This window comes from Pseudophryne corroboree, chromosome 2, assembly GCF_028390025.1.
Source record: "Pseudophryne corroboree isolate aPseCor3 chromosome 2, aPseCor3.hap2, whole genome shotgun sequence".
NCBI classification, from domain to species: domain Eukaryota; kingdom Metazoa; phylum Chordata; class Amphibia; order Anura; family Myobatrachidae; genus Pseudophryne; species Pseudophryne corroboree.
Genome location: NC_086445.1, coordinates 616604054 through 616631355, shown reverse-complemented (window position 1 = coordinate 616631355; position 27302 = coordinate 616604054). Strand labels below are relative to the sequence as shown.

Genomic DNA, 27302 nt, shown 5'->3' with positions numbered 1-27302 from the left:
CGCATCAGCCTGGATGTGCAGTGCTGGAGTCGCATGGGCGGATTCCCTGACTGAGAATATTGATACCCTGGATAGGGACAATATTCTGTTAACTATAGAACATTTAAAGGATGCATTGCTATATATGCGTGATGCGCAGAGGGATATTTGTACCCTGGCATCAAGAGTAAGCGCAATGTCCATCTCTGCCAGAAGAGCATTATGGACCAGACAGTGGTCAGGGGACGCAGATTCCAAACGGCACATGGAAGTATTGCCGTATAAGGGGGAGGAGTTATTTGGGGCTGGTCTAACAGACCTGGTGGCCACGGCAACGGCTGGAAAATCCACCTTTTTACCCCAGGTTACTTCACATCAACAGAAAAAGACAGTCTTTTCAAACTCAGTCCTTTCGTTCCCATAAGTACAAGCGAGCAAAAGGTCACTCTTTTCTGCCCAAGGGCAGAGGAAGAGGAAAAAGGCAGCACCATGCAGCCGCTTCCCAGGAGCAGAAGCCCTCCCCTGCTTCTGCCAAGTCTTCAGCATGACGCTGGGGCTTTACAAGCAGACTCAGACACGGTGGGGGCCCGTCTCAAGTATTTCAACGCGCAGTGGGCTCACTCGCAAGTGGATCCCTGGATTCTACAGGTAGTATCACAGGGGTACAAACTGGAATTCGAGGCGTTTCCTCCTCATCGGTTCCTGAAGTCTGCTTTACCAAAGTCTCCCTCCGACAGGGAGGCAGTTCTGGAAGCCATTCACAAGCTGTACTCCCAGCAGGTGATAATCAAGGTACCCCTCTTACAACAGGGGAAGGGGTATTATTCCACACTATTTGTGGTACCGAAGCCGGACGGCTCGGTGAGACCAATATTAAATCTAAAATCTTTGAACACTTACATAAAAAGGTTCAAATTCAAGATGGAGTCACTCAGAGCGGTGATAGCGAACCTGGAAGAGGGGGACTATATGGTGTCGCTGGACATCAAGGATGCTTATCTCCACGTCCCAATATATCCTTCTCACCAAGGGTACCTCAGGTTTGTAGTACAAAACTGTCATTATCAGTTTCAGACGCTGCCGTTTGGATTGTCCACGGCGCCTCGGGTCTTTACCAAGGTAATGGCCGAAATGATGATTCTTCTACGAAGAAAAGGCATCTTAATTATCCCTTACTTGGACGATCTCCTGATAAGGGCAAGAACCAAGGAACAGTTAGAAGTCGGAGTGGCACTATCTCAGGTAGTGCTAAGTCAGCACGGATGGATTCTAAATATTCCAAAATCGCAGCTGATTCCAACGACACGTCTACTGTTCTTAGGAATGATTCTAGACACAGTCCAGAAGAAGGTGTTTCTCCCGGAGGAGAAGGCCAGGGAGTTATCCGAGCTAGTCAGGAACCTCCTAAAACCAGGACAGGTCTCAGTGCATCAGTGCACAAGGGTCCTGGGAAAAATGGTGGCTTCTTACGAAGCGATTCCATTCGGAAGATTCCATGCAAGAACTTTTCAGTGGGATCTACTGGGAAAATGGTCCGGATCGCATCTTCAGATGCATCAACGGATAACCCTGTCGCCAAGGACAAGGGTGTCTCTCCTGTGGTGGCTTCAGAGGGCTCATCTACTAGAGGGCCGCAGATTTGGCGTTCAGGATTGGATCCTGGTAACCACGGATGCCAGCCTGAGAGGCTGGGGAGCAGTCACACAGGGAAGGAATTTCCAGGGCTTGTGGTCAAGCATGGAAACATCTCTTCATATAAACATTCTAGAACTAAGGGCCATTTACAATGCCTTAATTCAAGCAAAACCTCTGCTTCAGGGTCAGGCGGTGTTGATCCAGTCGGACAACATCACGTCAGTCGCCCACATAAACAGACAGGGCGGCACGAGAAGCAGGAGGGCAATGGCAGAAACTGCAAGGATTCTTCGCTGGGCGGAAAATCATGTGATAGCACTGTCAGCAGTGTTCATTCCGGGAGTGGACAACTGGGAAGCAGACTTCCTCAGCAGACACGACCTTCACCCGGGAGAGTGGGGACTTCACCCAGAAGTCTTCCACCAAATTGTAAACCGTTGGGAAAGACCAAAGGTGGACATGATGGCGTCACGTCTAAACAAAAAACTGGACAGATATTGCGCCAGGTCAAGGGACCCTCAGGCAATAGCAGTGGACGCTCTGGTAACGCCGTGGGTGTACCAGTCAGTGTATGTATTCCCTCCTCTGCCCCTCATACCGAAAGTATTGAGAATCATAAGAAGGAGAGGAGTAAGAACTATACTCGTGGTTCCGGATTGGCCAAGAAGGTCTTGGTACCCGGAACTTCAAGAGATGCTCACGGACGAACCGTGGCCTCTACCTCTAAGACAGGACCTGCTACTGCAGGGGCCTTGTCTGTTCCAAGACTTACCGCGGCTGCGTTTGACGGCATGGCGGTTGAACGCCGGATCCTGAAGGACAAGGGCATTCCAGAAGAAGTCATCCCTACTCTGGTAAAAGCCAGAAAGGAAGTAACCGCAAAACATTATCACCGCATTTGGCGTAAATATGTTGCGTGGTGTGAGGCCAAGAAGGCCCCTACACAGGAATTTCAACTGGGTCGTTTCTTGCATTTCCTGCAAACAGGACTGTCTATGGGCCTAAAATTAGGGTCCATTAAGGTTCAAATTTCGGCCCTGTCGATATTCTTCCAGAAAGAACTGGCTTCAGTACCTGAAGTTCAGACATTTGTGAAAGGGGTGCTGCACATACAGCCTCCTTTTGTGCCTCCAGTGGCACCTTGGGATCTCAATGTTGTGTTGAGATTTCTAAAATCACACTGGTTTGAACCATTGTCTACGGTAGATTTAAAATATCTCACGTGGAAGGTGTCGATGCTGTTGGCCTTGGCTTCAGCTAGGCGTGTGTCAGAATTGGCGGCTTTATCATGTAAAAGCCCTTACCTAAATTTTCATTCTGACAGGGCGGAATTGAGGACTCGTCCTCAATTTCTACCTAAGGTGGTTTCTGCATTTCACATGAACCAACCTATTGTGGTACCTGCGGCTACTAGGGACTTAGAGGACTCTAAGTTGCTGGACGTTGTCAGGGCCTTGAAAATATATGTTTCCAGGACGGCTGGAGTCAGGAAAACTGACTCGCTGTTTGTCCTGTATGCACCCAACAAGCTGGGTGCTCCTGCTTCAAAGCAGACGATTGCTCGTTGGATTTGTAGTACAATTCAGCTTGCACATTCCGTGGCAGGATTGCCACAGCCAAAATCAGTAAAAGCCCATTCCACAAGGAAAGTGGGCTCATCTTGGGCGGCTGCCCGAGGGGTCTCGGCTTTACAACTTTGCCGAGCAGCTACTTGGTCAGGGGCAAACACGTTTGCTAAATTCTACAAATTTGATACCCTGGCTGAGGAGGACCTGGAGTTCTCTCATTCGGTGCTGCAGAGTCATCCGCACTCTCCCGCCCGTTTGGGAGCTTTGGTATAATCCCCATGGTCCTTACGGAGTCCCAGCATCCACTTAGGACGTTAGAGAAAATAAGATTTTACTTACCGATAAATCTATTTCTCGTAGTCCGTAGTGGATGCTGGGCGCCCATCCCTAGTGCGGATTGTCTGCAATACTTGTATATAGTTATTGTTACAAAAAATTCGGGTTATTATTGTTGAGCCATCCTTTCAGAGGCTCCTTTAAATGTATCATACTGTTAACTGGGTTCAGATCACGAGTTGTACGGTGTGATTGGTGTGGCTGGTATGAGTCTTACCCGGGATTCAATATCCTTCCTTATTATGTACGCTCGTCCGGGCACAGTATCCTAACTGGCTTGGAGGAGGGTCATAGGGGGAGGAGCCAGTGCACACCACCTGATATCTCAAGCTTTTATTTTGTGCCCTGTCTCCTGCGGAGCCGCTATTCCCCATGGTCCTTACGGAGTCCCAGCATCCACTACGGACTACGAGAAATAGATTTATCGGTAAGTAAAATCTTATTTTTTGACACACAGGCTATAAGCCCTCCATCCGCCGCCCTTGGATGGGGGGGACAGCCTCGGGCTTCACCCCTGGCCCTTGGGTGGCTGGAGGGGGGGGACCGCTTGATTTAAGGGGTCCCCACTCCTCCAGGGTACCCCGGCCAGGGGTGACTAGTTGGGGATTTAATGCCACGGCCGCAGGGACCAATATAAGTGTCCCCCGGCTGTGGCATTATCTCTCTGGCTAGTGGAGCCCGGTGTTGGTGTTAAAAAACAAAACAAAAAAAAAACAAACAAACAGGGGACCCCTACGTCTTTTGTCCCCCGTATTTTTTGCACCAGGACCAGGCGCAGAGCCCAATGCTGGTTGTCTAAATACGGGGGAACCCCTGTCATTTCCCCCCCCCCCCCCGTATTTTTACAACCAGGACCGGCTCAAAGAGCCCGAGGCTGGTTATGCTTAGGAGGGGGGACCCAACGCATTTTTTTTCTCTCACGTCCTAGAGGATGCTGGGGACTCCGTAAGGACCATGGGGTATAGACGGGCTTTGCAGGAGACATGGGCACCTAAAAGAACTTTCTTTTTCATCCACTAGGGGTCACTGGAGTACTCTTGGGATATGGACGGCTTAGCAGAAACAAAGGCACTGAATATTTAAATTTAGAACTCTCCACCCCTCCATATCCCAGAGTACCTCAGTGTAGTATCTCAGTGTTTTTTCTGTGCTCACAGCACTAACAAGGCTTGTGGGGAGATCCCACTCTTGGTGGAAGATTTTATTAATTTTTCATTTTTACTTTTTACTTTTTTCACTTAGCACATCCCTTCCCAGTTTCTGGAAAAACATGGGTCCGGGATTGTGCCGCTGCACGGGCAGCGCATGGCGTGTCGGTCCTCACAAAGAGCACCCTCACAGCCACAGGCAGCCCACTGTCTCCTGCAACAGCTGGACGGAGCTTACAGATAGAAGCCCCATCGCAGCCATGACCTGAAGGGCTGGACGGAGCTTACAAATAGAAGCCCCGTCGCAGCCATGACCGGAAGAGGAGCTTAGAAGCCCGTCGCAGGCCTCCCTACAAGGTATGCTGGGGAAACGGGGCTGTCAGGAGGGGGGGGTGTATCTGGCTGATTACAGCGGCAAGGGAATGTAAAGGGCTGCCATATCTTTATTAACAGCAGGCAGAGTTAATGTATAATAGGCTATTGAGCCTATATTAATACTGGATCCATGTATTGTAGATGTGATTTTCACTGTGTAATAGGCTATTGAGCCTATATTAACACTACAGCATGTATTGTGGACTGCCTGTGATTATCACTGTATAATAGGCTATTGAGCCTATATTAACACTACAGCATGTATTGTGGACTGCCTGTGATTATCACTGTATAATAGGCTATTGAGCCTATATTAACACTACAGCATGTATTGTAACCTGCTTGTGATTTTCACTGTATAATAGGCTATTCAGCCTATGTTAACACTGTAGCAATTGTAACTGTGATTATCAGTGTAAGCATGGCATGGGGGCCATTTTAACCATGCTTCCTGTTTCTTCCAGTTTGTAATTCCAGAACATTCCTGCCCTACATCACTACTCCACCGGAGGCGCAGGGGTGTTAGTGGGAAGTTTGGTTCAGGTTTCACATAGGCTGGCCATGTGAACTGCATTTCAGCCATAAATAGATAGATATATATTACACACCTTAAGTAATAATTTTACTAAGTCGTGCAAGTGTCTGTACTTTGCCTATTGTGTTGTCTGTCGGCATAAGGAGTAAGGCTCCAGCACAGACTAAAAATACTTTTAAACAAAAGTCTGGACATAAATCTACCACATGTTCAGTATGTTTTGTAGGTTTCCACTCCGGAAGCCGGTTCATTCCCAGATCCTATGTTAAGCATTGGCAATTGACTCCGCTCGACAGGAGCGGTAACATCGGAGTCTCGGAAGTTACTCCGCCAGCTTTAACGGAGGAGTCTCAGTCCAATTTAACTTTGGATACCAGGGTGTTAATTTAACTGGTCTTATAATTTAAACATTTCTTCTATGTTGCAGTCCTGACAATTCTATGTCAAACCTCACAGCGCAAAATACGAGTGAGGAGGGCACATTAGACAGTCAGATAGTGTGGGTTTTTACAACCATACATTGCTAATGACCAGTGTGTCAGTCTCTGAAATTTACAGAGAATAAGGAGGCTCTAACATCCAAATTTACAGAGAATAAGAAGCCTCTAACATCTAATCCGTTGTATTTACTAAACGATAGATCTTCACTGGGTTTCTTATTTAGGATATCTTACTAAGATTTAAGGCTATTTACCAGTTTCCACACAGTGACATCTAAATTGGAGAATCCGCCATTGGTGAATTCGTCTGTGTCAAACCTTATAAAGACCCAAGATACATTTGGGTCACTAGGGCGCTCTGTGTATGGAAACAATGACGATCACGTTATACTTATCGTTAATGAGAAGCTGCTGAGTATCTCGGTACAGCGTCTGCTGCCGCCTGTTACCTTGCTTCTCGTTTTTCATCGTCGCTAGTTTCAGCACGACAAGGCCAGAAGTTGATTGGTCCTAAATTGGACAAAATGGCCTCCTCCGGTATCAAGCCGGAAATACTCTGGTCCGGCGTTTAAAGCTTTTAGACTTCAGTCTTTTCAAGGCTGTGGTACAAAAACAGTCACGCCTTGTAACGCCAGGGCGCTAAAGTCACAACAAGCCAGTGGCTTGACGGGCTCTCAGCCCATCTCGAATTTCCGATTGTGGAAGCGCGCCTTTACACGTTACATTTGCCGGGTTTCCAGCCATCCACTCATGGATGTATCCGCTATTTAGGGTTAAAAGACAAGACTGCCTCTGTCGGACGAAATAAGGCGTTTTGGCACGTTGCCATTCAGTCTCTGCTGGTTTCAGCAGTTTTTATATCCAGGTCTGGTACACCAACAAAGTCAGGGTTATTATTCCCGTCTGTTTGTGGTACCGAAGCCGGAGGGCTCCGTCGCAGTCTCAATCAGCAAGTCACTTACTACAGATTGAAAATGGATTTTCTGCAGTTAGTATTTGCATATTTGGAGCCACAAGATTGCATGATTGCGCTTGATCTCCAGAATGCGTATTTACCCATTCCGGTTTGGTCACCTCATCACAGGTTCTTGCGTTTTGCAATACGCCACTACCATTAACCGTTTCAGGTTCTACCGTTTGGCCTCTTGTCAGCGCCTCGGGTATTCACCAAAGTGATGTGTGTGATGTTAGCTCATCTCAGATCCCTGGCAGTGACAATCGTTCCATACTTAGACGATCTGCTCATAAGAGCTCCGTCTCAACAGATGCTCCTCCTACTTGCGCTGCTAACGTACACCACGGTTGCAGTGTCAAGTTCAAAAACAATCGCATCTAATTCCGTCTCAACTACTTCAATTCCTAGGTATGATTCCAGATACGGTAAATCAAAGAATTTACCTACTACACCAGAAAGAACAGATTATACGCCATCTGGTACAATTAGTGCTCAAGCCACGCACACTATCGGTACATTGGTGTATTCGCCTATTGGGAACAATGATGGGCTTTCGAAGCGCTTCAGTTCGGAGGTTTTCACTCGCGTATCCCACAGCGGGGCGAGGGTGTCTCTACTCTGGGCGAGAGTCTCAGAGGTTGGGGAGTTGTAGTTTAAAATGGTCAGCGACAGGGTTTCTAAACGGATCACGACAGATTGCTGTCTATAAAGGTCCTGGAACTCCGTGCAATTTACTATGCACTACATGCTTCGCTCTCAGACTGTCCAAGGCCAGTCACACAACGTGACGGCAGTCGCATACACAACAACCAGGGAGGAACGAGAAGCCGCATGGCAATGCGGGAAGTAGCTCGAATCCTCAATTGCCCAGAATACCACAAGGTGATATTGTAGACTGGGTTCATTCCGGGAGTGGACATCGGTTAGACAGATGATCTCAGCCGTCGGGATTTTCATCCAGGAGACTGGGCATTAAATCCAGAGGTGTTTTCACAGGTTGGTCCACAGGTGGGGTTACCCTCAGGTGGACATGATGGCATCTCGCCACAATTACAAACGCCCACTATGTGTCCAGAACGACAGTTCCCAAGGGCAGTGGCGGTGGATGCTCTCACAATCGCGTGGCCGTACAGCCTCGTGTATCTGTTTCCACCGTTTTCCGCTGTTCTCTCCGTTGCTAAAACGGATCATAAGAGAGTCCGTCACAGTCATACTAGTGATATCTCATGGGTCTCGGAGAGTTTGGTTCTCGATTCTCCGAGGACTACTCGCAGACGATCCTTGGCCGCTCATACTACGTCCAACCCGTTACAACAGGGGCCGTTCTTTTACCCCTATTTAGCGCGGCTGCGGTTGACTAGGTGGTTGTTGAGACCGCCCTCTTCAGAAGAAAGAGAGGGCATTACAGTATCGGTTATACCAACCATGTTACGAGCTAGGAAGCCGGTTACGGCAGCTCATTATTACAGAATTTGGCGTGCCTATATAGGTTTGTGTGAAGCTCGGAAGTTTCCGACATCATTTTTCAAGTTACCCGTATTCTGTTATTTTTACAGACGGGGTTGGATGGAGGACTGCGTTTATCTACACTGAAGGTGCAGGTATCTGTGTTGTCAATTTATTTTCAAAGACGATTGGCTCCATTGCCGTCGGTACACATTTTTCTGCAGGGTGTCCTCAGAGTACAGCCTCCATTTATCCCACTTACAGCGCCATGGGACTTGAATTTGGGTTCAGATTTCTTAGTCTTCATATTTTGAACCCTTACAGCAAGTGGATATTAAGTTTCTGACTTGGAAAACGTTTTTTCTTCTAGCCTTAGCTTCGGCAAGGCGTTTTTCATATTTGGGTGCCTTGTCTTGCAAGCCACCGTATTTGGTGTTTCCTGATGACAGAGCGTAACTTCGGACGATTTCCGATTTCTTACCAAAGCTAGTGTCATCTTTTCACATCAATCAACCAATAGTGGTTCCTGTGTTGACAGTACATTCTAGAATTCTGAATGTGATACGCGCATTACGCGTTTATATGTCCCGAACGTCTACAGTTCGTAATACGGATACGTTGTTTGTTCTCTATGATGCTGCCAAGTGGGGTTGGCCAGCTTCTCTGCAGACCTTATCCAGAAGGATAAAACTGACTATACGTCAGGCTTACCTTAAGGCTAAGTTGCAGTCGCCTACATCAGTAATAGCTCATCCCACAGGTTCTGTGGGAACGTCATGGCCAGCTGGTCGTGGAGCTTCTACAACACAGCTTGACCGTGCGGCTACATGGTCTTCAGTGCACACGTTTGTGCGCTTTTACAAGTTTGATACGTTTGCGGTATCAGCATCTAGCTTTGGCCGCCTAGTGTTACAGGTGTCAAACAGCTCTCCCTCCCACGGGGGAAGCTTTGGTACGTCCCAAGAGTACTCCAGTGACCCCTAGTGGATGAAAAAGAAAATAGGATTTTGGTACTTACCAGGTAAATCCTTTTCTTTGAATCCATAGGGGGCACTGGACGCCCACCCAGAGCAGTTTTACCGGGGTTGTATTAAGCTCAGGGGATCTTATGGTAACACATTTTCACCGACTGGTTCAAATTATAAAGTTCTATCGGTTATGGTGTCAACTGTTTCGTTGTCAGTAACGTTATGTGTCAACTTTGTTGTTGTCCGTTATGTTATAGGAATTCTCCATTGTCAACCTCTCTATAGTTCCTGTTCGGCTCAGTAAAAAACACTGAGATACTACACTGAGGTACTCTGGGATATGGAGGGGTGGAGAGTTCTAAATTTAAATATTCAGTGCCTTTGTTTCTGCTAAGCCGTCCATATCCCAAGAGTACTCCAGTGCCCCCTATGGATTCAAAGAAAAGGATTTACCTGGTAAGTACCAAAATCCTATTTTCTAGTATGGTGTGCACTGGCTCCTCCCTCTATGCCCCTCCTCCAGACCTCGGTTAGATCTTGTGCCCAGAGGAGATAGGGTGCATTACAGGGAGCTCTCCTGCGTTTTCTGTAAAAAGAATTTTGTTAGGTTTTTTTATTTTCAGGGAGCTCTGCTGGCAACAGACTCCCTGCACAGAGGGACTGAGGGGAAAGAAGCAGACCCACTTAAGAGTTAAGGGCTCTGCTTCTTAGGCTACTGGACACCATTAGCTCCAGAGGGAGTCGGAACACAGGTCTCACCCTGGGGTTCGTCCTGGAGCCGCGCCGCCATCCTCCTCACAGATGCCGGAAAAAAGAAGCCGGGTGAGTATGTCGGACATAAGAAGACATCAGGCGGCAGAAGACTTCAGATCTTCATGAGGTAAGCGCGCAGCAGGAAGCTGCGCACCATTGCTCCCACACTTACACACACACATGGAACTGATGGGTGCAGAGCGCAGGGGGGGCGCCCTGGGCAGCAATAAACCTCGTTTTAGGCAAAAAAGTATGTAGTTAGGCTGCGGAGGCCGTAAACTACGGATTCCCACCATTTTTTTTTTTCAAATTCACGAGCAGGACCGAAGCCTGCCGCGTGAGTGGGCAGAGCTTGATACCTCAGCACTAACAAGCGCCATTTTTTCCACCGAGGCTGCAGAGAACGCTGGATCCCCGGACTCTCCCCTGCAGAGCATCAGAGGGCTGAAAAAAAGAGGGGGGGCACAATAATTAAGGCGCAGTGAGTGGGGAAATCTATATACATTTATATATATATATAAAAGCGCTATCTGGGTTGTTGTTGTTGTTTTTTTCTCCCTGGGTCAGTTGGCGCTGGTGTGTGCTGGCATACTCTCTCTCTGTCTTTCCAAAAGGCCTGCTTTGGGGAATTGTCCTCTTATAGTTATATCCCAGTGTGTGTGGGGTGTCGGTACGTGTGTCGGCATGTCTGAAACGGAAGGCTTATCCAAAGAGGAGGTGGAACAGATGAGTGGTGTGTCTCAGTCGGTGGTGCCGACTCAGGATTGGATGGATATGTGGCATATGTTAAATGCTAATGTAGCTTCACTGCATAAAAGACTGGACAAAGCAGAGTCCAGTGCGTCGGCAGGTAATCAATCTACGGATTATACCGACTCACAGGACCCGTCGGGAGCTCAGAAACGTCCCTTCTCACAAATAAGGGACACAGATACCGACACGGACTCTGATTCCATTGTCGACTATGATGAAGCAAGATTGCACCCCAGGGTGACAAAAAATATTCAGTGCATGATTATTGCAATAAAAGATGTGTTACATATCACTGATGAGCCCTCTGTGCCCGACACGAGGATAAACATGTTTAAGGGAAAGAAACAAGTTATAAACTTTCCTCCTTCCCATGAAATGAATGAGTTATGTGAAAAAGCATGGGAAACTCCAGATAAGAAACTGCAGATTCCCAAAAGGGTTATTATGGCGTACCCTTTCCCTACACAGGACAGGGTACGTTGGGAATCCTCTCCCACAGTGGACAAAGCCTTAACGCGCCTTTCCAAGAAGGTGGCGCTACCGTCCCCTGACACAGCGGCCCTCAAGGATCCTGCGGACCGCAGGCAAGAGACTACACTAAAGTTTATTTACACTCATACTGGTACTTTGCTTAGACCGGCAATTGCGTCGGCATGGGTATGTAGTGCAGTAGCAGCTTGGACGGATACTCTGTCAGCTGACCTTGATGCCCTAGATAGGGATACAATTTTGTTAACATTAGCTCATATTAAGGACGCAGTCTTATATATGAGGGACGCTCAAAGAGACATTGGTTTACTGGGTTCAAGAGCCAATGCTATGGCTATTTCGGCAAGAAGAGCCTTATGGATCCGCCAATGGACGGGGGATGCAGACTCAAAAAGGCATTTGGAGGTTTTACCTTACAAAGGTGACGTATTGTTTGGGGACGGCCTCGCGGACCTGATCTGTACAGCTACCGCGGGTAAGTCAACCTTTTTACCTTTTGTTCCCCAACAGCAAAAGAAACCCCCTCAATATCAGATGCAGTCCTTTCGGTCGCATAGATCCAGAAGAGGTCGGGGCTCCTCTTTCCTCGCCAGAGGTAAGGGTAGAGGCAAGAGGACACCTGCTGCGGCTGGTTCCCAAGAGCAGAAGTCCTCCCCGGCTTCCGCTAAGTTTACCACATGACGCTGGGGCTCCCCTGCGGGAGTCCGCACAGGTGGGGGCATGCCTTCGACTATTCAGCCAAGTCTGGGTTCAGTCAGACGTGGACCCTTGGGTGATAGAAATAGTCTCCCAGGGCTACAAGCTGGAATTCGAAGAGGTGCCCCCACGCCGATTTTTCAAGTCGGCCTTACCAGCTTCTACCCCAGAGCGGAAAGTAGTGCTAGCTGCAATTCAAATGCTGTGTCAACAGCGAGTGATTATCAGGGTTCCCCTGAGCCAACAGGGAAAAGGGTATTATTCAACCCTATTTGTGGTTCCGAAGCCGGATGGTTCGGTAAGGCCCATTTTAAACATAAAATCCCTGAACCTGTACCTGAAAAGATTCAAATTCAAAATGGAATCGCTCCGAGCGGTGATAGCCTGCCTGGAAGGGGGGGATTTTATGGTGTCACTGGACATAAAGGATGCTTACCTTCATGTCCCCATATATCCCTCTCATCAGGAGTACCTGAGATTCGCGGTACAGGATTGTCATTATCAGTTTCAGACGTTGCCGTTTGGGCTGTCCACGGCCCCGAGGATTTTGACCAAGATAATGGCGGAAATGATGGTGATCCTGCGCAAGCGAGGAGTCACAATTATCCCATACTTGGACGATCTCCTGATAAAAGCGAGATCAAGAGAGCATTTACTGGAGAACGTGTCACTTTCTCAGAGAGTGCTTCAACAACATGGGTGGATTCTCAATCTACCAAAGTCACAGTTGGTTCCGACAACTCGACTACCGTTCCTAAGCATGATACTGGACACGGAACAAAAAGTTTTCCTCCCGTTGGAAAAAGTCCAGGACTTCCAGAACATGGTCCGAGAACTACTAAAGCCGAAAAGAGTGTCAGCTCATCAATGCACTCGGGTTCTGGGGAAAATGGTGGCAACTTACGAGGCCATTCCCTTCGGCAGGTTCCATGCAAGGACGTTTCAATGGGATCTTCTGGACAAATGGTCCTGGTCCCATCTACAATTACATCAAAAAATAACACTGTCCCCCAGGGCCAGGGTGTCTCTTCTATGGTGGCTACAAAGTGCTCACCTTCTAGAGGGTCGCAGGTTCGGCATTCAGGACTGGATCCTGGTAACCACGGACGCGAGCCTCCGTGGATGGGGAGCAGTCACCCAAGGAAGAAATTTTCAGGGACTATGGTCAGACCAGGAGTCCTGTCTACACATCAACGTGTTGGAGCTAAGGGCCATATACAACGGCCTTCGACAAGCGGAGAATCTTCTTCGCAACCTACCGGTTCTGATTCAATCAGACAATGTCACAGCAGTAGCTCATGTGAACCGCCAAGGTGGGACAAGAAGCAGTGTCGCGATGGCGGAAGCCACCAGGATTCCAGGAGAGTGGGGACTACATCAAGAAGTCTTTGCAGAGATAACGGGTCTCTGGGGAGTTCCTCAAATAGACATGATGGCGTCACGCCTCAACAAGAAGCTTTGGAGGTATTGTGCCAGGTCACAGGACCCTCAGGCAATAGCAGTAGACGCTCTGGTAACGCCATGGGTGTTCCAGTCGGTCTATGTGTTTCCTCCGCTTCCTCTCATCACAAAAGTGTTGAGGATCATAAGATGAAAAAGAGTACAGACAGTACTCATTGTTCCAGACTGGCCTCGAAGGGCCTGGTACTCAGATCTTCAGGAGATGCTCACAGAAGATCCTTGGCCTCTTCCTCTAAGAGAGGACCTGTTACAGCAGGGGCCCTGTCTGTTCCAAGACTTACCGTGGTTACGTTTGATGGCATGGCGGTTGAACGCCGGATCCTAGCGGAGAAGGGTATACCTGAGGAGGTCATACTTACTCTAATAAAGGCTAGGAAGGAGGTGACGTCAAAACATTATCACCGTATCTGGCGGAAGTATGTCTCTTGGTGTGAAACCAAGAATGCTTTTACGGAAAATTTCCATCTGGGTCGTTTTCTCCACTTCCTACAGACAGGAGTGGATATGGGCCTAAAGTTAGGCTCTGTTAAAGTACAGATTTCGGCTTTGTCAATATTCTTTCAGAAGGAATTGGCTTTTCTTCCAGAAGTCCAGACTTTTGTAAAAGGAGTACTGCACATCCAGCCTCCTTTTGTGCCCCCAGTGGCACCATGGGACCTGAACGTGGTGTTGCAGTTCCTTAAATCACACTGGTTTGAACCCCTTAAAACGGTGGAGTTAAAATTTCTCACCTGGAAGGTGGTCATGTTGTTAGCCTTGGCATCTGCAAGGCGTGTGTCAGAATTGTCGGCCTTGTCTTACAAGAGCCCTTACAAGATTTTTCATGTGGATAGAGCGGAATTGAGGACTCTTCCTCAATTTTTACCCAAGGTGGTGTCTTCATTTCATATGAACCAACCTATAGTGGTGCCTGTGGCTACGAGTGACTTGGAGGATTCCATGTCCCTGGATGTAGTCAGGGCCTTAAAAATGTATGTAGCCAGGACGGCTAGGATTAGGAAAACAGATGCATTGTTTGTCCTGTATGCTGCCAACAAGATTGGCGCGCCTGCTTCGAAGCAGACTATTGCTCGCTGGATCTGTAACACGATTCAGCAGGCTTATGTTACGGCTGGATTGCCGTTACCGCATTCAGTAAAGGCCCATTCCACTAGGAAGGTGGGCTCTTCTTGGGCGGCTGCCCGGGGCGTTTCGGCATTACAGCTTTGCCGAGCAGCAACTTGGTCGGGGTCAAACACTTTTGCTAAATTCTACAAGTTTGATACCCTGGCTGAGGAGGACCTAGCATTTGCTCAGTCGGTACTGCAGAGTCATCCGCACTCTCCCGCCCGATTGGGAGCTTTGGTATAAACCCCATGGTCTTTACGGAGTCCCCAGCATACTCTAGGATGTAAGAGAAAATAAGATTTTAAACCTACCGGTAAATCTTTTTCTCCTAGTCCGTAGAGAATGCTGGGGGCCCGTCCCAGTGCGGAAAATCTGTAAGACTTGTATATAGTTATTGCTTACATAAGGGTTATGTTACAGTTAGAAGCGGTCTTGGGCCGATACTGTTTGTTCATACTGTTAACTGGTTAGGTGTATTCCAGGTTATATGGTATGATTGGTGTGGGCTGGCATGAATCTTGCCCTTAGATTGACAAAATCCTTTCCTCGTATTGTCCATCTCCTCTGGGCACTGTTCTCTAACTGAGGTCTGGAGGAGGGGCATAGAGGGAGGAGCCAGTGCACACCATACTAGAAAGTTCTTTTAGGAGCCCGTCTATACCCCATGGTCCTTACGGAGTCCCCAGCATCCTCTACGGACTAGGAGAAAAAGATTTACCGGTAGGCTTAAAATCTTTTTTTCACGATTTTTAACCATTTCACACCCCTTCCAACTGAAAAACATGCACTGATCTCTCCATATTATTGTAGTTAGTAAAAAAAAAAAAAAAAATATTCTTTAAAAAAATCGATTAAATAATACTTGTGGCTCCTAAATAGACAAACCAAGTAGATAATCCCTTCAAATATAAATAGATATGCTATTAGCAATAAAAAAAAGCACCAAAAAATACATGTTAAAAAAAATAAAATATTAGATCACGACAGAAAAATGAGGCGGAATGAAATTGACGAAATGACTGTCAAAGTACTGTTGTCGAATCGACATTCTTCAATTGAATATACTTTTGTCGAAAAGCCGCATTTTTAACAATGCAGACATGTCGAATTGAAATAATGTCGAATTGCAAAAAGTCGAAAATTAAACGGCAGGTTTTTTTGTCGAATCAAATTCGACAGGTTTTTTGTGTCGAAAATGACCAGTTTTTCGATGTTTTCGGCAATTCGACCGCAAATTGAATATACCCCATAGTCTGCACTTCAATTGCATGTCCGTTGTTTAAGTTCAAATCCAATGTGGTGATGTACAGAGCCAATATTCAGAATTGTCAGTGTTCAAATATTTATATGGATCTAACTGTGTGTAGAGAAGCGCCTTTACCCTGACTATTTTACATTGTATATACACTTTCTATGTAGCTGTTAAATATTTCAATTTGCTCTGTACAAGTGCTTCCCCCATGATCTTAGTTTTAATACATTTCTGATATATTACAATGTGTTATTTGCCACTCATTGTAACAAAAGGAAAAAAAAATAGACCTTTTAGTATACACAGGACAGATTGCACTATTTTGGGGTGGTACACCAGTCAAACAGTAACACAGATGTCCTGGGTTTGTGATGCTTGGAAGTTGATTGACAATATACAGGAGGTTTTATGTATACCTGGCACCTGAAGATAGAAAAACTGCAGTAAATGCCAGTGCTAGATACTAATGAAATTCATCAGTGTGAAGTCCTAAGAGGTCTAGTACCTAAAGGCGGGTTCACACTACACAACGGCGGTACGGCGGCGATTAACAACTATATAGTTGAACGATATAGCGTTCAGTGATATAGTGCGTAAACACTGAACGTTATCATTCAACAACAACGTTCAGTGACGTCGTCATCGCCGCCATTCCCTAACATGCAGCTCAGCCCGACATTGACGAGTTGAGCTGCATGTCAGCTCAATATTGATGAACGCTAAGCGACGTGCGGGAGTGCGCATCATTCATCAATCTGACCCCCATACACACTGATTGATTTCAAGCTAAAAATGAACTATAACGACCTTTCATTATTTATTTTTTATGCAGAAATCTGCTAGTGTGTAGGCCCCTTAACCCCTCATAAAACATCCTCAACTCATCAGAAGTAGAAAATATCCAATGGTCCTAGAAAACTGTACTTGTCACACTAAGTGCCTGTTACATATACCAAGTCTGGCAACCAAATATGTTTCAGACAGTATACAATAGTGTCAGTTACAGTACCGCTAGAGAATAATGCCTGATGTGAAGAACTGTCAGAGGGTAATGTGATCTGAAAGAACACTGCCTCCATAGAACTGTGAATAAGGCTCTAACTTTTAGCTTATTCCCGAATACGTACACATCGGCCAACAGGAGTATGTTAAGTAGAAATAATGGACAGATTTTTATTTTTTAGAATATTATTTTATTAGAGAACTGCACATGTACAGTTGTGCTCATAAGTTTACATACCCTAGCAGAATTTGTGATTTTCTGGCCATTTGTCAGATAATATGAATGATAATTCACAAACTTTTCTTTCACTCATGGTTAGTGGTTGGGTGAAGCCATTTATTGTCCAACAACTTTTTAAATCATAATGACAACAGAAACTACCCAAATGACCCTGATCAAAAGTTTACATACCCCAGTTCTTAATACCGTGTATTGCCCCCTTTAACATCAATGACAGCTTGAAGTCTTTTGTGGTAGTTGTGGATGAGGCCATTTATTTTCTCAGATGGTAAAGCTGCCCATTCTCCTTGGCAAAAAGCCTCCAGTTCCTGTCAATTCTTGGGCTGTCTTGCATGAACTGCACGTTTGAGATCTCCCCAGAGTGGCTCAATGATATTGAGGTCAGGAGACTGAGATGGCCACTCCAGAACCTTTACTTAATTCTGCTGTAACCAATGACAGGTCGACTTGGCCTTGTGTTTTGTATCATTGTCATGTTGGAACGTCCAAGTACGTCCCATGCGCAGCTTCTGGGCTGATGAGTGCAAATTTTCCTCCAGTATTTTCTGATAACATGCTGCATTTATCTTGCCATCAATTTTGCCCATGTTTCCAGTGCCTTTGTAGCTCACACATCCCCAAAACATCAGCGATCCACCTCCGTGTTTCACAGTAGGAATGGTGTACCTTTCATCATAGGCCTTGTTGACTCCTCTCCAAATGTAACGTTTATGGTTGTGGCCAAAAAGTTCAATTTTGGTCTCATTACTCCAAATGACTTTGTTCCAAAAGTTTTGAGGCTTGTCTCTGTGCTGTTTGGAGTATTGTAAGCGGGGTGCTTTGTGGCATTTGCGTAGTAATGGCTTTCTTCTGGCGACTCGACCATGCAGCCCATTTTTCTTCAAATGCCTCCTTATTGTGCATCTTGAAACAACCACACCACTTTTTCTCTTACGTCCTAGAGGATGCTGGGGACTCCGTAAGGACCATGGGGTATAGATAGGCTCCACAGGAGACATGGGCACTATAAAGAACTTTAGAATGGGTGTGCACTGGCTCCTCCCTCTATGCCCCTCCTCCAGACCTCAGTTAGATCCTGTGCCCAGAGGAGACTGGGTGCATTACAGGGAGCTCTCCTGAGTTTCTCTGAAAAAATAATTTTGTTAGGTTTTTTATTTTCAGGTAGCACTGCTGGCAACAAGCTCCCTGCATCGTGGGCCTGAGGAGAGAGAAGCAGACCTACTTAAGTGATAGGCTCTGCTTCTTAGGCTACTGGACACCATCAGCTCCAGAGGGAGTCGAAACGCAGGTCTCCCCTTGCTGTTCGTCCCAGAGCCGCGCCGCCGTCGTCCTCGCAGAGCCGGAAGATAGAAGCCGGGTGAGTATAAGAAGAAAAGAAGACTTCAAGGCGGCAGAAGACTTCAGATCTTCCCGGAGGTAAGCTCCCACACAACACACACTAGCAGGCACGGATGGGTGCAGGGGGGGCGCCCTGGGCAGGAATATAAACCTCTAAGGCTGGCATAGGAGTATTATAGGCTGCGGAGGCAATAGTTATATAAATCCCCCGCCAGTATTATAAAATTGAGCGGGACCGAAGCCTGCCGCTGAAGGGGGCGGAGCTTGGTCCCACAGCACTAACCAGCGCCATTTTCTCCACAGAGCACTGCAGAGATGCTGGCTCCCCGGACTCTCCCCTGCTGAACACTGTGACACAGGGCTAAAAAGAGGGGGCGGGGGGGGGGGCACTTGGGAGGTGCAGTGAGTGTATTGTACATAATTATATAAAAAAGCGCTATATATTCTGGGAATTTGTTTTCCAGTGTCGCTGGGTGTGTGCTGGCATACTCTCTCTCTGTCTCTCCTAAGGGCCTTATTGGGGGACTATCTCCAGATAAATATCCCTGTGTGTGTGGGGGGGTGTCGGTACGAGTGTGTCGGCATGTCTGAAGCGGAAGGCTCATCTAAGGAGGAGGTGGAGCAGATGATTGTGGTGTCTCCGTCGGCAACGCCTACACCTGATTGGTTGGACATGTGGAATGTTTTAAATGCAAATGTGATCTTATTGCATAAGAGGTTGGACAAAGCAGAGTCCAGGGAAAAAACAGGGAGTCAATTCATGGCTTTAAATGTGTCACAGGGCCCTTCAGGGTCTCAAACGTTCTCTATCCCAAATAGCAGACACAGATACCGACACGAATTCTGACTCCAGTGTCGACTACGATGATGCGATGTAACACCCAAGGGTGGCCAAAAGTATTCATTATATGATTATGGCAATATTTGCATATCACAGATGACCCCTCTGTCCCTGACACGAGGGTGCGCATGTATAAGTAAAAGAAACCTGAGGTAACCTTTCCCCCATCTCATGAGCTGAACGAGTTATTTGAAAAAGCTTGGGAAACTCCAGACTAAAAACTGCAGATTCCCAAGAGGATTCTTATGGCGTATCCTTTCCCTGCACAGGACAGGGTACGGTGGGAATCCTCGCCCAGGGTGGACAAGGCTTTAACGCGCTTGTCCAAGAAGGTGGCGCTACCGTCTCCCGACACAGCAGCCCTCAAGGATCCTGCTGATCGCAGACAGGAGACTACCTTAAAATCTATTTATACACATACGGGGGCTTTACTCAGACCGGCAATAGCATCGGCATGGGTATGTAGCGCGGTTGCAGCTTGGACAGATACCTTGTCCGCTGACATTGAGACCCTAGATAAGGGATACCATTTTATTGACCTTAGGTCACATTAAAGACGCATTCTTATATATGAGAGACGCTCAGAGACGTTGGGCTGCTAGGTTCAAGAGCCAACGCCGTGGCGATTTCTGCTAGGCGAGCCCTGTGGACCCGCCAATGGACGGGGGATGCCGACTCAAAAAGCATATGGAGGTTTTACCTTACAAAGGTGAAGTTTTATTTGGGGAAGGTCTCGCGGACCTGGTTTCCACAGCTACCCGCGGGTAAATCTACTTTTTTGCCTTTTGTTCCCCCACAGCAAAAGAAAACTCCACAATATCAGATGCAGTCCTTTCGGTCGCATAAGTTCAGAAGAGGTCGGGGCTCATCCTTCCTTGCCAGAGGTAAGGGTAGAGGGGAAAAAACGCCTGCTTCGGCTAGCTCCCAGGAACAGAAGTCCTCCCCGGCTTCTACTAAATCTACCGCATGACGCTGGGGCTCCACTGAGGGAGTCTGCACCTGTAGGGGCACGTCTTCGACTCTTCAGCCAGGTCTGCGTTCTGTCAGACGTGGAACGTTGGGAGATGGAAATTGTATCCCAGGGCTACAAACTAGAATTTTCAAATCGGCCTTGCCAGCTTCTCCCCCAGAGAGGGCAGTAGTGTTAGCTGCAATTCAAAAGCTGTGTCAACAGCAAGTGATTGTCACGGTTCCCCTAATCCAACAAGGAAAAGGGTACTATTCAACTCTGTTCGTGGTCCCGAAGCCGGATGGCTCGGTCAGACCCATTTTAAATCTGAACTCCCTAAACCTGTACTTGAAAAGGTTCAAATCCAAGATGGAATCGCTCCGGGCAGTGATCTCCAGTCTGGAAGGGGGGGATTTTATGGTGTCACTGGACATAAAGGATACATATCTTCATGTCCCCATATATCCTCCTCATCAGAAGTACCTTAGATTCGCTGTACAGGACTGTCATTACCAGTTTCAGACGTTGCCGTTTGGGCTTTCCACGGCCCCGAGGATTTTCACGAAGGTGATGATGGTGCTCCTGCGCAGGCAGGGAGTCACAATTATCCCGTACTTGGACGATCTCCTGATAAAAGCGAGATCTAGAGATCAATTGCTGAAAAGCGTGTCGCTCTCCCTGAGAGTGCTACAACAGCACGGTTGGATTCTAAATCTGCCAAAGTCGCAATTAATTCAATTGCAGAAATAACAAGTCTTTTGGGACTTCCTCAAATAGATATGATGGCATCACGCCTCAACAAGAAGCTTCGGAGGTATTGTGCCAGGCCAAGGGACCCTCAGGCAGTAGCGGTGGACGCCCTGGTGGCACCATGGGTGTTTCAGTCGGTCTATGTGTTCCCTCCTCTTCCTCTCATCTCAAAAATATTGAGAATCCGAAGACGGAAAAGAGTACGGACAATACTCATTGTTCCAGATTGGCCTCGAAGGGCCTGGTATTCAGATCTTCAGGAGATGCTCACAGAAGATCCGTGGCCTCTTCCTCTCAGGGAGGACCTGTTGCAGCAGGGACCCTGTGTGTTCCAAGACTTACCGCGGTTACGTTTGACGGCATGGCGGTTGAACACCAAATCCTAGCGGGGAAGGGTATTCCGGAAGAAGTCTTCCCTACTCTGATAAAGGCTAGGAAGGAAGTGACGGCGAAACATTATCACCGTGTCTGGAGGAAGTATGTAGCTTGGTGTGAAGCCAAGAATGCTCCTATGGAAGATTTCCACTTGGGCCGTTTTCTCCACTTTCTACAGACAGGAGTCGATATGGGCCTAAAGCTAGGCTCCATTAAGGTACAGATTTTGGCCCTATCTATATTCTTCTAGAGGGAATTGGCTTCTCTCCCAGAAGTCCAAACTTTTGTAAAGGGAGTGCTACACATCCAGCCTCCTTTGGTGCCCCCAGTGGCACCATGGGACCTTAACGGGGTATTACAGTTCCTAAAATCTCACTGGTTTGAACCTCTTCAAACAGTTGAATTAAAGTTTCTCACTTGGAAAGTTGTCATGTTGTTGGCCTTTGCATCTGCAGGGCGGGTGTCCGAATTGGCGGCCTTATCTCATAAGAGCCCCTGTCTCATTTTCCATGAGGATAGAGCAGAGTTGAGGACTCGTCCTCAATTTTTCCCTAAGGTGGTGTCATCTTTTCATATGAACCAACCTATTGTAGTGCCGGTGGCTACGGGAGACTTGGAGGATTCCAAATCCCTTGATGTAGTCAGGGCCTTAAAAATTTACATAGCCAGGACGGCTCGGGTTAGGATAACAGAGGCACTGTTTGTCCTGTATGCATCCAACAAGGTTGGCACTCCTGCTTCTAAGTAGACTATTGCTCGCTGGATCTGTAACACGATTCAGCAGGCTCATTCTACGGCTGGATTGCCGTTACCAAATTCAGTAAAGGCCCATTCCACTAGGAAGGTAGGCTCTTTTTGGGCGGCTGCCCGAGGCGTCTCGGCCTTACAGCTTTGCCGAGCAGCTACTTGGTCGGGTTCAAACACTTTTGCAAAATTCTACAAGTTAGATACCCTGGCTGAGGAGGACCTCATGTTTTTTCAATCGGTGATGCAGAGTCATCCGCACTCTCCCTCCTGGTTTGGAGCTTTGGTATAAACCCCATGGTCCTTACGGAGTCCCCAGCATCCTCTAGGACGTAAGAGAAAATAAGATTTTAAACCTACCGGTAAATCTTTTTCTCCTAGTCCGTAGAGGATGCTGGGCGCCCGTCCCAGTGCGGACGTTTTTCTGCATGACTTGTATATAGTTATTGCTTACATAAGGGTTATGTTACAGTTAAGATCAGTCGTTGGCTGATACTGTTTTGTTCATACTGTTAACTGGTTGCGTATAGTCCAGGTTATACGGTGTGGATGGTGTGGGCTGGTATGAATCTTGCCCTTAGATTAACAAAAATCCTTTCCTCGTACTGTCCGTCTCCTCTGGGCACAGTTTCTCTAACTGAGGTCTGGAGGAGGGGCATAGAGGGAGGAGCCAGTGCACACCCATTCTAAAGTTCTTTATAGTGCCCACGTCTCCTGCGGAGCCCGTCTATACCCCATGGTCCTTACGGAGTCCCCAGCATCCTCTACGGACTAGGAGAAAAAGATTTACCGGTAGGTTTAAAATCTTATTTTTTTTTCCCTGAGAGTCCTGTATTTCAGCTGAAGTTATTTGTGGATTTTTCTTTGCATCCCGAACAATTTTCCTGGCAGTTGTGGCTGAAATTTTTGTTGGTCTACCTGACCGTGATTTGGTTTCCACAGAATCCCTCATTTTCCACTTCTTAATTAGAGTTTGAACACTGCTGATTGCCATTCTCAATTGCTTGGATATCTTTTTATATCCCTTTCCTGTTTTATACAGTTCAATTACCTTTTCACGCAGATCCTTTGACAATTCTTTTGCTTTCCCCATTACTCAGAATCCAGACACGTCAGTGCAGCACTGGATGAAAGATGCAAGGGTCTTTCAGGAGTCCAGAAACTCACTGACCTTTTATACACACACTGATTACAAGCAAACAGATCACAGGTGAGGATGGTTACCTTTAGTAGCCATTCAAACCCGTTTGTATCAACTTGTGTGCATGTTATCAGGCCAAAATCTCCAGGGTATGTCAACTTTTGATCGGGGTTATTTGGGTAGTTTCTGTTGTCATTATGATTTTAAAAAGAATAAACACAGTTGTTTGACAATAAAAGGCTTCACCCAACCACTATCCATGAGTGAAAGAAAAGTTTGTGAGTTATCATTCATATTCTCTGACAAATGGCCAGAAAATCACAAATTCTGCTAGGGTATGTAAACTTATGAGCACAACTGTATACAAAACATACAAGTTACAAAGGGAAATTTAACAATATCCAATTAATACAGCATGAATCGAAGAATGCATTGTGGTCGTTCAAATTCACTTCACGTAATACAAACCAATGAGCAAATTTTTATTTTAAACACAGACAAATAGCTCTACAGACTTTTCATGATGACCTTTTTTTGTTTGTATTATCTGTGGAGCCTTTAAGCTGTTTACATTTTGTATTGAAATTGAATTAGGAAATAACGTAGAGCAGCATTAAGCATTGTTCTGATTTAGCTTTGTGTAATTTATATGTGCATGGAGTGTTTGCAGTTGGTGTATCATGTAATGTGCTGTATGTACAGGTGGAAGATACATGAGGCTTGCATGCTAGCCCTGGGCTCCGTGAAGTCTGTGCTTACAGAGGGTGTACAGAGTGGAAGGGTTCAGTTTGATATGCCTGGCTTCTTGACCGGCGTCATTCTTTCGGACCTCAATCTTTCAGGTGCGTATCTAAAAAAAAATGGAAGTATATACTAATAAGAATAGACCCATATTTTGGTTTAGTGGTTTTTTTTTCCCCCAAGTAGTATTGTGGGGTGTGTGTGTCTCTCTCTCTCTCTCTCTCTCTCTCTCTCTCTCTCTCTCTCTCTCTCTCTCTCTCTCTCTCTCTCTCTCTCTCTCTCTCTCTCTCTCTCATATAATAGAGCGTTCTCCGTTGTGATGATATTCAGCATATAGAATTTATTATAAAAGAAGTAACCACATACCATATTCTGCACAAAGAAGTGTGGACCAAGACAGAATTCACCATGAGCCTGTGTCTTAAGAACACTGGCTTTACACATTTATACCAAAAACATTATACAATCATTCATAGCTTATTTACAAACAAGGCGTACACATAGATTAAATCATGGAAATACATTGGTTAATGAACAGAAAGGGGAAATGCCAGATTAGCTAATTAAAGAGAATGGTATTATCCACAAGATGGCAGACTTGTCCATTAATCTTGAATCTCCTATACATAACTATTAGGTTCTCTAATAGGCTCCTTGTGATGCCACCAAGTCTCGAACAATATCATTGAGCACTCGTTATCTACACAAAAGGCCTTGCTACTAGTCCCGTAAACATCTTAACCAAATGATGCACAAGTGTTAAAATGAGACACTGTTTAAAGGGAACGTAGTACAGTATTAAGAATCATAGCATAATTAATGAGACAACACAGATATATTTGATTTAACTTCAAATATATATATATATATATATATATATATATATATATATATATACACTAATATAATCTAAAATATACTCGTGTCATCAAAGGGAAGCCGTTTTTTATTATAAATTGCAGCTAAAACTTACCACCTTGACAATCGCCCACAGTTTGTTTTCTCTGACGTCCTAGTGGATGCTGGGAACTCCGTAAGGACCATGGGGAATAGCGGCTCCGCAGGAGACTGGGCACAAAAGTAAAGCTTTAGGACTACCTGGTGTGCACTGGCTCCTCCCCCTATGACCCTCCTCCAAGCCTCAGTTAGATTTTTGTGCCCGGCCGAGAAGGGTGCACACTAGGGGCTCTCCTGAGCTTCTTAGTGAAAGTTTAGTTTTAGGTTTTTTATTTTCAGTGAGACCTGCTGGCAACAGGCTCACTGCATCGAGGGACTAAGGGGAGAAGAAGCGAACCTGCTTGCAGTCAGCTTGGGCTTCTTAGGCTACTGGACACCATTAGCTCCAGAGGGACCGAACACAGGCCCAGCCTCGGAGTCCGGTCCCAGAGCCGCGCCGCCGGCCCCCTTACAGAGCCAGAAGCAAGAAGAGGTCCGGAAAAATCGGCGGCAGAAGACATCAGTCTTCAACAAGGTAGCGCACAGCACTGCAGCTGTGCGCCATTGCTCCTCAGGCACACTTCACACTCCGGTCACTGAGGGTGCAGGGCGCTAGGGGGGGGCGCCCTGAGCAGCAATGTAAAACACCTTGGCTGGCGAAAATACACCACATATAACCCCCAGGGCTATATGGATGTATTTTAACCCCTGCCAGAATTCACCAAAAAGCGGGAGAAAAGGCCGCCGAGAAGGGGGCGGAGCCTATCTCCTCAGCACACGGGCGCCATTTTCCATCACAGCTCCGCTGGAAGGACGTCTCCCTGACTCTCCCCTGCAGTCCTGCACTACAGAAAAGGGTAAAAAAGAGAGGGGGGGCACTAATTTGGCGCAGTTTTGATAATAACAGCAGCTATAAAGGGAAAAGCACGTTATATAGTGGTATTCCTGTCTATATATAGCGCTCTGGTGTGTGCTGGCATACTCTCCCTCTGTCTCCCCAAAGGGCTAGTGGGGTCCTGTCCTCTATCAGAGCATTCCCTGTGTGTGTGTGTGTGCGGTGTGTCGGTACGATTGTGTCGACATGTTTGAGGAGGAAAATGAGATGGAGGCTGAGCAATTGCCTATAATAGAGTTGTCACCCCCTAGGGAGTCGACACCTGAGTGGATGAGCTTATGGAAGGAATTGCGTGACAATGTCAGCTCTTTACGAAAGACAGTTGACGATATGAGACAGCCGGCTACTCAGCTTGTGCCTGTCCAGGGGTCTCAAACGCCATCAGGGGCTCTAAAACGCCCGTTACCTCAGATGGCAGACACAGACACGGATACTGACTCCAGTGTCGACGATGATGAGACAAATGTAACTTCCAGTAGGGCCACACGTTACATGATTGAGGCAATGAAAAATGTTTTGCATATTTCTGATAATACAAGTACCACTAAAAAGGGTATTATGTTTGGTGAGAAAAAACTGCCTGTAGTTTTTCCTGTATCCGAGGAATTAAATGAAGTGTGTGATGAGGCGTGGGTTTCCCCCGATAAAAAACTGATAATTCCTAAAAGGTTATTGGCATCATACCCTTTTCCGCCAGAGGATAGGGCACGTTGGGAAACACCCCCTAGGGTGGATAAAGCGCTCACACGCTTGTCTAAACAGGTGGCACTACCCTCTCCTGATACGGCCGCCCTAAAGGAACCTGCCGACAGAAAGCAGGAGAATATCCTAAAATGTATATACACTCACACGGGTGTTATACTGCGACCGGCAATCGCCTCAGCCTGGATGTGCAGTGCTGGGGTGGCGTGGTCGGATTCCCTGACTGAAAATATTGATACCCTAGATAGGGACAGTATATTACTGACTATAGAGCATTTAAAAGATGCATTTTTATATATGCGTGATGCACAGAGGGATATTTGCCGACTGGCATCAAGAGTTAGCGCGCTGTCCATTTCTGCAAGAAGAGGGTTATGGACGCAGCAGTGGTCAGGTGATGCGGATTCCAAAAGGCACATGGAAGTATTGCCTTATAAGGGGGAGGAGTTATTTGGGGTAGGTCTATCAGACCTGGTAGCCACGGCAACTGCTGGAAAATCCACATTTTTACCCCAGGTAGCCTCTCAACATAAGAAGACGCCGTATTATCAAGCGCAGTCCTTTCGGCCCCATAAGGGCAAGCGGGCAAAAGGCTCCTCATTTCTGCCCCGTGGCAGAGGGAGAGGAAAAAGGCTGCAGCACACAGCCAGTTCCCAGGAACAGAAGCCCTCTCCCGCCTGCGCAAAGTCCTCAGCATGACGCTGGGGCTTTACAAGCGGACTCAGGCACGGTGGGGGCCCGTCTCAAGAAG

At 46.8% G+C, this 27302-nt stretch overlaps 1 protein-coding gene across 2 annotated transcripts in view; it reads left to right on the top strand.

The window, feature by feature from the left end:
• The window catches only part of IPO9 (importin 9), a 202156-nt gene that overhangs the window by 132297 nt on the left and 42557 nt on the right, over positions 1–27302 (top strand). For both annotated transcript variants that reach the window (XM_063954813.1, XM_063954812.1), the window contains exon 13: positions 23980–24119. In XM_063954813.1, coding sequence (XP_063810883.1) covers positions 23980–24119 — 140 coding nt within the window. The remainder of the gene's footprint in view (positions 1–23979; positions 24120–27302) is intronic.